This window comes from Hippopotamus amphibius, chromosome 11 (genome assembly GCF_030028045.1).
Source record: "Hippopotamus amphibius kiboko isolate mHipAmp2 chromosome 11, mHipAmp2.hap2, whole genome shotgun sequence".
Taxonomy (NCBI): Eukaryota; Metazoa; Chordata; class Mammalia; order Artiodactyla; family Hippopotamidae; genus Hippopotamus; species Hippopotamus amphibius.
This window is the reverse complement of record NC_080196.1, coordinates 30,407,605-30,420,084: the sequence shown is the minus strand read 5'-3', so window position 1 is coordinate 30,420,084 and position 12,480 is coordinate 30,407,605. Positions and strand designations below refer to the sequence as shown.

Below are 12,480 nucleotides of genomic sequence, written 5' to 3'. Positions count from 1 at the left end.
AACTTGCCCAACAAAACATACGAAGTTAGTGGAAAATCTGAGACAGAAACCCAGATGGCCTAACTCTGTGGCATATCCCGTTCATTTCACTAGTTCTCCACCTTGGCATCTTTACTATTTACACTTTACTATTTACTCTTTACACTTTACAAACAAAACAAAACACAACAAAACCAACTCCCCTTTGATGGAGCAAATATCTTAACTAAGTATATATTTATAGGTCTACTGGTGCTGTTTTCAGAACGTAGCAGAAAAGTTCTTTTAAGATTATTTGAAGAACTTGAATTACAGAAATACTGAAGAATAACCATTTACCAGGCTTCTGGACTCTGTACTGATCCTGTCCAGTGCTGCCTTGTGATTATAAAGATGACTGAGAGAGGAGGTAAAAAGTGTGTGTTTTAGGGTTTGGATGTTTTCCTCACTGTGGCGTTCAGTGTTATTATAATTTCTCTAAGGGATGAAAATACCACTGATTTGTATCTGAGCCTAGGATACAAATCAGCATCACTAGAGACAATTTTTCTCCTTATTTGTATGAAATATGTGACCCTATACATTATAGAATTTTCCTGATAAATCTTTTCACTACCTAATTAGATGGCCACCAGTTTTAGGGAAGGCCTCTTGGCTCTAAGGTATCTGATTTGTCCACCTTGAATGATCTCTGTTTCATTTGTGAATCATGCTGCATGATTCATATGCCTCTTATTAAATTAAGAGACTGAGCCCACAAAACGTAACAAGTATATATGGTTCAAATCTAGACCCATCTTTGTCACTGGTGGAAAAATTTTTTTCATATCTTTCTTTAGGAAACTGAAAAACTCTTTTTGTTAACAAGATAAACATGCATTTAAAGATGATATGCAGAATGCAAGAAAGACTTTCAATTTTTTGAAGTCAAGGGCTGTTTCCTATTCATCACTGAATCCACTGCACTTACACCAGGTTAACAACTAAAACTTGATGATACTTACTGAGTGTCTACTCTGTCCTATTACCTTTAGGTATATTCTATTACGTTCAGAAAACAATTCTTTGATCATTATCCTCATTTTACTTTTTAAGTGATAACAAGCAAAGCTGCTTCATTATTATCACTATATCATTGTTATTATTATTTAGTTTTAAGTAGGAATACTGCTGTACCACAGAGGCCAAATCGGAACTGGCTTTTCATTTATCCTTATTTTATACAAGAGGAAGCTGAGACTTACTGAGATGAGCTAACAGGACCACGATGAAGATGGGCTTCTAGATAAATCCACTTTGCAGTGTTGTTCTCGAAAATGTTTGTTTAAGTCAAAATGAAAAGATTTTAACTACCTGCCTATGTCTTTTTTATTTAATAATAAAACTATAATTTAGGGCTGATATTAACCTGGGGAGTGAAAAGCATTTTATTTCACAGCTGAAGATTCTCCTGTGTGTGTCAGTTCACCATCTAGAGGCCATTTTTTTTACAGTTCATCCTTTGTTGCATGTAGGGAATTGTATCACATCTGACAGAACTCTCCAGCAGTACCACAAACGTCACCATTATCATCTCTATTCTGATAAGTTCCATCAATCTCGTTGATGAACCATCACTCACTTTTCTTTCCAGACGTGATCTTCTCTTTTGCAAGAAACACACACACACACACACACACACACACACACACACACACACTCACATACCATTTTCTAGATCTTTTATGTATGTCTGGGGAAAATGTACAAGAAAGGATAATCTTGACTGAGGATACTTATGAATTGTTTTCACCAGATATCAAAAAAATTAGAGGCCACATCTTTAGGCAGCTGCTGGAAAATTTTAAATAGAGATGGGGAAATAGAGTATATTCTCTGCAAAAACTTGGAAATGAATTCATAAACAAAGTCAGGTGGAGTTTTTTGAAATTAGAACCTATTGATGGCTCTCAGAATTTTCATCCCATGATATCCATGCTTCATCACCATCAATTAGAGGATGCAACACTCATATGAACCACAAAATCCTGTGTGAAGCAGGTTTTGGATCTCCTTAACTCTGTACCCTATAATCTTCAACCTATATTTTTGAAGAAGCTGAGTAGAGGATTCCAATAGTGTGTACTTTAAAAGCATTGGACAGTATTAAAGTCCCTGGCATAAATAGAAAGATGGCTTGGTCAGCCTATAACTTACAAACAAAAAAAAAAGGCCTAATCAGGTAAAACAGGCACCACCCCAAGTAAAATTTCACATCATCACACATACACACCAATGCAAAATTAAAACAGATTTCTACCTAAGAATTCAAGAAATGTACTACCTTGCCCCAAACTGGTAAGAAGCCGATTACCACAAGGATGGATAGTTACCCATGGCGAAGAACGGGATTCCCAGCAGGGTGGAGTTGTACTTTCCATCTGTGATGAAGAAGATCCCAGCTGCGGTGACGATGGAGATGCACACGGTGAGCACCCCCAGGAGGCCCAGGAAGGGCTTGCCGCGCAGACAGTCCTTCATGGAGCTGGAGAGGGTGGCTGTGGTCAGAATCAGCACGAGGCTCACCAGGACCTTGCTCCTGGCCAGGATGCTGGTCTTATGAAAGTCTCTCCAGAGGCTAAAGGATGCTAAGGAGTAGAGCTGGAGGTCCTGGTGCTCCTCCTGGAGCTTGCTCATAAGCTTACAGAACTCATTCTCCCACTTCTCCCCTATGAGGTCCTGGGTGGCAGAGCCATAGGTCTGGAGGTAGTAGGTGATTTGAATGGCTCTGGCTGACTTGACCCGCTGGTCCTTGCTGTTTGGCACTTCCACTACCCCGCCCAGTTGGTGTCCAATAAAACTGTTCCTCCCATCCTTGAAAACAGAAAAAGGGGAGACTGAAGTTACCAGAGGGATGCACTTTCCAGAGAATAGATTCTTACTCTAAATGAAGGAGCACACAAGGCAGAGGTAGGCTCTAGCAATTGTGGCACTGATGTGGGTGGAGTGGCATGTTAGGATTTTATATTCAACCTTTTGGAGCTCTGTGAGATACCATGCAAGATGATTGGGATTAGAAAGGATGCAGAGTATTATGAAGTTATACAAGACTTGCCACATGCATAGGAAAATGTACAGATATACTATTTCGATCTCATCCATTCCCTCATTCTCACCACTTCCTTCTGTAACTCTATTATAACTCCATTATGCAGGATCAAGTTTAGTCATTCAATTTCAGCCAAAAGTAAAGCATGGCATGAGTTAACAACCTTTCAAAAATTAAAATAATAGTCTATTTAATAAATACATGCTAAACTTTCTAGGGTTAACACACACACACACATATCTACACTAACACACACGTATATCTATACTAACACACACACACCTACACTAACACACACACACATACACTAACACACACACACCCCTACATTAATGCGTACACACACACACAAAACACACACTGACATTACAAACATCCCTTGTTCTTTATATTCTGGGGGTATAGCTACTTGCAGAACAAGTAGAAGAAAATACTATTTTTTACAAATAAGTTAATAGTGTTGAAATGTTTTCTAAATATAATGTGAGCACCTGATCACTCATTACAACATTCCCTTTAAATACCTGCTCCAGTTGTAGGTTGAGCAGAAAATACAGTGGACAAGCCCCCCAAATGAGATGGGTAAGACTTCAGATGGGGTTGTCAAAAGTTATCTCAATTTCAGGATTTCATTCATGTGAAGTAGAGTAGACAAGATCCTAAGAGTAGGGTATTTATGAGAAGGACAATCACTCTTCTTTTAGGAACACAAAAGGTGGACACTGAGTTGCTTAAATAGATTCAGAGAAGTAATTTTCAATCAGTGTGCCTTAACACTCAGAAAGAAATCCCTGACAGCCATCACCAAATTTGAATCAATTTGGATATTTTCGTTTTGCCACAACTGTCATGTACTTCAATGGCAGTGGTTGTCAGATGGAATAGCGAACCCAGTGGCAGGTTGCAGGATGGAGTCTGGTTCTGAAAAGGTGCATCATGTCCTGGAGGAGACATAGGCACAAAAGTAAATTCATGCCATGAATAGATTGTGTGTTTGCTACATCAGGCAAGACATTTATCTCACGAGGATAAAAAAGTATAGAGTCACAACAGGAAACAGAAAGGTGGTGCAGAAGGGCAAGAAACCCTCCTGTGTGGTTACCATGGTTGTTTTCACAGAACTGAGAGGCGCTGTGTGCTCAAGAGATGTGTAACGAGTATTGTAGACTTGTTAGACCAAGACACCTATATCTGAGGTACTTGTTTGTATCTGCACCAAAGCTGCCCTAGTACTTGAGAATGTGTTGAAACGCAAAAAGCTTGAGAGATTTACAGAGAGTACAAATGTTGTTAGTAGGATCATCAAGAATTGCAAGAAAGAAATTTTATAGTCCCTCCGTATACCCATTTCCTCACTACATGTTAAATAAAAACAGTCTTTTTATTTAACTCAACATGACCAACTCGAAACGAATACTACGTTTCTCAATAAGAACTTAATCTGAGGGTTTTCTCCCTTTGCTTGGGGTATCTCCCACTCTCCACAGCATCTTTGTAATTTTCCCATCTGTTTTTCATATAAAAAATCAAACTGAAGTTCTGACTGTAGGTTCCCAAGGCTCTGGCTTGATGAAACTCTCAGGGGTCCTCCAATGACCTGCGGGTGGGAAGGTGGGCAGCTTCGAGGAAGGGGACAGAAATCTTGCCCAGGCACTGAGAGGCTGTGAGGCATGATGTTCGCTCTTTCAGCACAGGTCAAATTGCTCCTCGGTTGAGCTTGTTTATTTTTGTTTTAGGCTTGGTATGAATTTTAGCTCCACCCTTGTTTCCACGTCTTTGAAATCCCACCTGCGATGCTGACTTGTGCTTCAAATTATTTGAGAAGGACAGTATTTTAAAAGCTTTATTTATTCACGTAAGAAAGTGCAGTTCTGTCTGTCTTTACTTATTTCTGTCATCACAAAGATTTCTGAGGGCTTGTTAGCAGCAGAACAAAGATTTATGCATCCCTCAGGCCTCATTTGGAGATTATAGTGGATCAAAGAGGGTGCTGATAATGTGTCTGGACGAAAGTCAAAATTTTTAAGAAGGCAAAATACAGATTTTTTAAACAGCCAGTCTACGTCGGGTTTGGCTAGCTGCTCACCCCACCCCCCCATTGAAATTGTCTAATTTCCACTTTCTTACAAAAACGACTTCATAAAAGATATGCTTTCATCTCATATGTAAATGAATGTAACAAATCGGATGCATTTCTCTCTCTTCATCTGCCCTGCTCCACGCACCAGGATAAAATAAACAAGGTCTTTGGACATCCTTGAATCAAAAGCTCTATTGAATGAGCATCTTGTACAAACCATTGGCCCAATCACCCTACTCAATATAGTCTTCAGAAATACACTTTTATACATTATTTGTAAGAGATTATTCTACTATTTTGTGATAGAAGAGTTCATTAGTTTCCCAACTCATAGGTGATTCTATGTAGGAGAAACGAAGACTGAATATAACATATACGGTAATTACCCTCTGAGCAGAACTTCCCTGGATTTGTAAGGAGTCAGGTGGGATTAATGGAAAGAACACTTAATCATGTGACGTGGAATCATTCACATGTAATGTGAGTCTCTCAGTAACTGGATAAGGAACCCTTGTCTGGTTCATTTCCCCTTCTAGGTTTCAGTTTTCTCATCTGTAAGGTGAGTGATGTAAGTATATGAGTAAAAATGTTTACATAATATTGAAGACATTTTTCAGCTTTATCATTCTACAAATTGAACTGGCATCATTAACATAAGATGAATTTAAGTCCCTATTTCATATCCTTGGGTTCACTTCTGCTCTTCCTCAATGTATTCTCCACATTGAAGCCAGAGCCTGCTTGCACAGTTCTAAGTGAGAGCACATCATTTCTGCACCTAAAACCTTCTACTGGCTTCTCCTTGCACTAGGAATAAAATGACTCCTTGCCAGGCCTGCCAGGCCCTGCATTGCCTGCTGCTGGCCAGATCCTCAAGCCTCCTCTCCTACCACTCTTCTCCTGAACTCGGCTCCAGCTGTTCTGGCCTTTCTTCCTACTCTTAAACACACCAAGTTAATTTTCACCTCAAGGCCTTTGCAATACTCACCTCTCTACCTGGTGCTTTCCTCTATTCTTCTATGGCCAGAACTACTTCCTCACGGAGCGCTTAGCTTCAAAGAGACCCTGTGAACACACAGTCTAAACTAGACACCTCCTTCCCAGTACTTAGTCCTATTTTATCTTCTCCCTACTGTTTCTATCTGAAATAATCTTATTTAATCATTTAAGTGCTCCTTTTCTGTCTCTTCCATTAGAGTGTGTGCTTGTTGAGAGCTGGCACCTTCCTTATCTTGCTCGCTGGTAATTTCCCTGTGCCTAGAACAAAGCCTGGTATATAACAAGCCTGCCATAATATCTGACACAGTGAATCCACCCTGAGATGCAATTAACTAATCACAGGTTATTTTTTAGAGATGACCTCCCTAAGTACAAGAAAAGCAAGGGACAGTGTAAGTGTCTGAGAACAGTAGGAAGTCACATGAAGAGAGGTATATATAGAGATTAGAGGCTGGTAGAGAAAGAAACAAGCTTTATCCTTTTCCCAATCTCTTTTGTCTAGTGTAACCTTAATCCAAAATATATTTCCTCTTCCATCTTCATTGCACAAGCAAGCATGTGCCATAAGTTAGTGAAGAGACAGGGGGACTTAAGGGGCACCTGAAAAAAGGATTTGCATGCATCGTGGCCTGGAGGCAAAGAACAGCACATGATGTTCAAGGAACTGAGGAAGTGATGGCATTTGAGGCTAGAGAAGGAAGCAGGTCCTCTTCTGTAAGGGCCGCAAAAGCTTTATTAAAAGAGTTGGACTTACTGTCCTGTAATAGGAAACCACTGGTGAGTTCCAAGCAGGGGAATGACACGATTTACTTTTTGGAGTGCCCTCTCTTTGCGCTGTGGAAAATGATTTAGGGAGTCGAGGTGACTGTAAAAGAAGGAGGTCAGTTAGGAACTCCCTGCAGTATTTCAGGTTCTTGATGCGGCATGAAAAAATGTCAGCCCAGGCTGTTGCTGGTAGGTAAATGGTTCCAAGGTGAATCAATAGAATTACAGGTCACGATGCTATCTCACGGCCATGAAGCACCTCATCACATTATCTCTCCAGGAGCCGTGATGCCGGAAAAAAAAATCTTGCCTTCTTTAGGTCTGATTTTGTTTATGGTTACTACTTTGTAGCTTTTAAAATGACTCCCACCCAAGCCACACCTCTACAGTGGAAAAGGAAATTAAACTCTTACAGACAAGATGAAAGAATAAATTCTCAAAGAGTTACAAGAGGAAAGAGACATTAACGTCATAAACTATTGTGCAGAGAAAAAAATTACTCAGTGATGATTTGAAATTACAGGGGAGTGTCATACCTACTCAATATATGTGCTAGCTGGCATTCAGAGACTTTCTGTGCAAGATAAGTTGTCAGCACTGCTCCTGTCCAGAACAGTTGTACTTTTGATCTCATAGATTTTCGATGAGGTCGACACTGCAAGGATATTGGAAACCTTTAGATGGTCAGTTGTCTTTTCTTGCTGAAAAGGAAGACTGCTATGTATGCTAGATCATGACATTTCTAAAGGACTGGTACAATTTGTTGTTCTTGCTGTTTGATTGTTTGTTTGTTTAAATAAGATTTTTTTCTCATATTTATTTTCCTAACATATCTCTGTTTTATACTTAATATCGATTATACACACAAAGTAGGATTAAATAAAATCATCAGCTATCTTGAATTTCCTCTCTAGAGCTTCATGTTTAGTAGAAACAAGCAAATAATGAGAAAGCAAGTTCCTACCAGGTATTTCATTTTAAAAAAAAGGAATCAAAAGTCATTTTCAAAATGAAGACTTTAGAACATTAAAATGCCCGAATCATGAATAAATTAAATTTCTTATGTCACGTGACGAAGCTAGAACAGTGCAGTGGTGTATTTTTTTATTTTTTTCAAAGGAGAAGGTTAAAAAAAAGTAAGGTTTCTGTGTTGTTGAAATGAAATAAAAGCTTTACTCAATGAGAATATAAGTTTAACAAAGTACTCTAGCATGTTAATTTTTAACACGTGTGCCAGAGTCAGTTCTAAGATGGGAGAACTTTATTTGCACTACCCTAGGTAACTTTCTCAGCCACTCTCTGGGGAAGTGTTACTCTGGAGTAACCTCAAGTCACCACCAGGACACACAGGCATAGCAAGAGGAAGTAATGTAAGGTTACACAGATAACTGGTATAGCCAATCACCTGATTCATTCTTTTCTTTTTTTTTTTTTTTGACTCCAATGCTCATGTTTTTAACACAACTGCATATATGTTTGAATAATTTGTGAAGGTACTTGAATGAAAGGAAGTACAAGGTAGCAGTTATGTACACAGACTCAAGAGGCCACTGTCTCACTTAGAGCTCAAGGTCAACACTGACCAGCTGTGGGAAACTCCTTAGCTCTCCACACGTCAGCCTTACTATAGGTTAAAATAAGAATCATAAGGCATTGCGAGGCTCAAGTGTGTTAATACATATAAAACATTTAGAAGAGTGGTTGGAAAATGTTGGATATTATTAACATATCATAAGTTAAATGTTTGAATGGTGCTGTATATTTACTTAGTCATCTAGTACTATTTCACATTTCCCAGCAAATGTCTGTAATGTGATGGAAAGAACTCAGAGCCCAGGGTCCAGGCTGGTTGTAAGTTCCAGGTCTGCTGCTCTACAGCAGGGTGACAGAGGACAAAATGCTTGACTTCGCTGAATGCCAACTGCCTCATCTCCAAAATAAAAGGTCTGGCTTATATTGGGTTGGCCAAAATGTTTGTTCAGGTTTTTTCATAAAATGTTCCGGAAAACCCCCTAAAGAACTTTTTGGCCAACCCAATATTATCTCTAAAGGTTTCATCAGCTCTGTATGTAATGATTCATCCATGGTAAAGTCATGAGACCCTACAAAGTAGGCTAGAGAAATCTGCCCTAAGGAAAAAAATGAATAAGGAGAAAGGAGAAATGCAAGATGACCCCATGTTCATTTCCATAGAAACATGAAGCTTTGTATCTTCTTTTAAATCTGGACCCAGTAGCTTTTTCTTCTCTTTGAGTAATTTCCTGAGAGAATTTTTCTTAAATGAAAAAAATCAAGACTTTGCCCCATTTTACCTAGACGTAAATCATTTCTCAGTAGCCCAGCTGAATTCATCTATTTCTTAGATAATAAAAATCATTTTTCCTTCAGATCTCTATTTCATGCGTATCCTCTCCACTGTATTGGTTTACTTATCACATAGTAGGATAAATGCATTTAATTTCTCCTCAACCCATACAAAATCTTTACACAAATTTATAAGTCATGTGTGAAAGGAGAGCAGATATCTACATTAAATGTGAAGCATATTAACAATGACCTTTTTATTTCTCTGTAACTTGTATCAGTGACCCTATCCCAAAAATGTCCATTAAAAGCAACATTACTATTTTAAATGAGTCTTTCACAAAGCGAGCAGCATGACCACTCAGGGCAAGTATTCCCTATTAAAGATACAAGTTTAATGCTGGTTTACACAAAGGAAGTTGGCTGTCACTTGCATAGGAGCATTTGAGGAATACAGAGAGCTCCCTTCAGGAGAGGGACTGAAAGTCTGCCATTATAGCTTTTCCGTTGGGCCAAGAAACTCCCCCAAAGATTCTAGTTTACAACCACATGCTTTACAAGGAATATGACACCTGAGCCATTAGCATCTCTGCGCAGAACAGTTGATCAGACTAACAAGTTACAGAGGCAAACCTCGGTGCAGAGCTCAAAACATCCTCAAGAAGGGGAAAGTTAGGGAAGATCAAAAGTGTGTGTACTACAGGCAGTAGTATGGTGAATTTGTGGGGTACCCAAGGACAGGACATACAGGTGGAAATAGGCAAGAAGGGCAGAGTCATTCATTCATTTCAGAAATATTCAGTGAGTACATGTTTTGTGACAGCCAGCTACTGAGGATAGAGAAGTGAACAGCTATAGTTGTTATCCTCAAAGAGCCTAAGACTCTGGGGTGCAGTGGGAGATAAGGGAAGTTAAGTAAGCACACGCAGGCATTTAAATACACACACACACAAACACACACACACACACACACACGTCCATGATGATACTGATTAACCCAAGATGTTAAGGTAGCACTGAGATGGAATCACTAACCTAGCAGGGACTAAGACTTCCCAAAGAAGGTGGCATCTAAGGTAAGACCTGAAACATGAGTAACAACTATCCAAGTGAGATGGGGGATTTGGTGGGTGGACATGGAGAGGGATGGTCTTCCAGGCAGAGGGAACAGCATGTGCTAAGACTGAAAAGGAAGAGTAAGATATTGTGTTCCTGGGACTTTGGTAATGACTGCAATATACAGTGGGGGCAAGAAAGGGTGATACAGAGATGCCTATAAGTAGTGACTATGGAGACTTGTTTGTTCAAAAGGTCTCTTTGACTGCAATTTGAGAAATAAACCTTAGGTGTACTTTGGGGATGGAGATGGACACTGGAGAGGGGTTGTGGGACCCATTTTTTTTTTCTTTTTCTTCCTCACAGCTTTATCTAATCCAAGACTTACCTAACTGACTGAATGAGCATTAAAAAAAAAAAAAGATTTTTCAGATTTTGTGGAATGCACACTGTTCTGAAAATAAATTTCTACCACACCTGGCTCCTTTTACCAAAGAACCACCTCTTGGGGAAAAGTTTACTTTCTAGAGGAGCAGGGGTGGCTGAAAGGGATCTAGTTATTTTAATGATTCCCATAAATCTAATAAATTAAAACAATACCTGTGTCGAGTGCCTAGGAAGGCAAATTGTTCGTCTGTGTGCAAAAAGCAAGATAAGGACAAATGAACAGAAGATAAAGTCTCTTCCTTGAAAGAGTTCATACTTTTGTTATATAAACAAAACCCATTAGATGGCAAGAAAATAAAGCTGCAAAGAGCATTAGAACTCAGGAGACATTGTTGAAGAATCCTAACTGCTGAGGGCTGCAAAATTATATACATACAGCATGAATTCAGCCACATAAAACTAAATATGCACATATAAATATTCAAAGGAAATTATCAAAATTTTAACATTGGCTCTTATTTGGTATAAAATTATAGGTCATGTCTGCCTTCTTGGTTAATTAGGCCATTTTATATTATCTTTTTAAAAAAACCCACTGACTGATCAACAAAAATAATAAAAATAAGTGTATTAAGGGAACTGAATAAAGGGTAGATGGGAGTGAGAGGGATAAATTAGGTAAGACTTTGAATCAAATTTCACTCAGGCAGTTGGGAAGGAAGGGAAGGCCAAGTAATCAAGAGTCCCTTAGTCCCAGGCTCAAGTTCTAAGCAGTCTGCATCGTGGCTTCCAAGTAAACTTGAGTTTCAGTGGTTCATTCTCCCTCATGAAGGACTGTGGTTTTGCCCACTGAGACGTGAACAACAGTATTCGACTTAGAGTAACAGCAGATTTTGGGATTCTAAGGCTAGTGTAAAACATTAACACACACTTAACTCTTGAGCTGATCTGACCTTGCCCTTGGCTAAATGCTGTTTTCCTTTCAGAAAAAAAAAGACCAGGAGGACCTTGGTAGCTCAGTAAAGTTCTCCTTGTGTTGAACTTGAGTTCCAAAATGGTCCTCATGAGGTTCTTCTTAAATTTTGTCTTTGTACCTTTCCTTCCCATGTGTTGTTTCCTTCATCTGAAAACAGAGGCCAAATTATTTGACCAATGAAATGAAAAATAATTTTTGAGGATTTGCTACACATAAAACATCACACTAAGCAAAAGCTGATTTCTTTCTTAAAGTATCCAGATAATTGTAATCACAGAGGTCTAGATTATGATTGATTAAAAATTTCAGGAGATAGGCCATTAACTTAGGCAGTTTGAAAACAGTGTTGCCATTATGAACTACATTTTTCTAATTTCTATTTTTCTTTGCTTTCTAAGATTGTATCAGATTTTCATTCAGACGGGGCCTCTTCTGATAACTAACAGTGATGTCTTTTTCTATTGTTATTTGTTTTATCACTCCAACTAGACTTCCAAATTCAGTGAAGACAGGAAATGAAGGTGGGACCTTTTTCCAGCTAAAGGAAACTAATTTGGGGCATATATCTCAAGGAAATGTAGAGAAATTGACATACTATAAAAGAAGCAACCAATGGTATAGCCTTTATTTGCAGTTGTGGGTGAGGTTACCTGAGTCTTAATCCTTTCATAAAACGAAGGTGACATCCTTGTTTCTCTACTGAAGATGAATGAGATCTTAATATCTCATTGTCTTACATGAACATCCTTCCTCCTCGCTCTTGATCCATCTCCTTTCTCCCTTACCCCTCTTGTCTCTCTCTTTTTCCCCCACGCTCTCTTTTTTTTACTTTCTCCCCTCCTCTCT

The 12,480-nt window shown here is 38.9% G+C and overlaps 1 protein-coding gene across 1 annotated transcript in view; it reads right to left on the bottom strand.

Moving 5' to 3' along the window:
- The window catches only part of PTCHD4 (patched domain containing 4), a 208,144-nt gene that overhangs the window by 154,124 nt on the left and 41,540 nt on the right, over window positions 1–12,480 (bottom strand). The window contains exon 2 of the mRNA XM_057699472.1: window positions 2,352–2,832. Coding sequence (XP_057555455.1) covers window positions 2,352–2,832 — 481 coding nt within the window. The remainder of the gene's footprint in view (window positions 1–2,351; window positions 2,833–12,480) is intronic.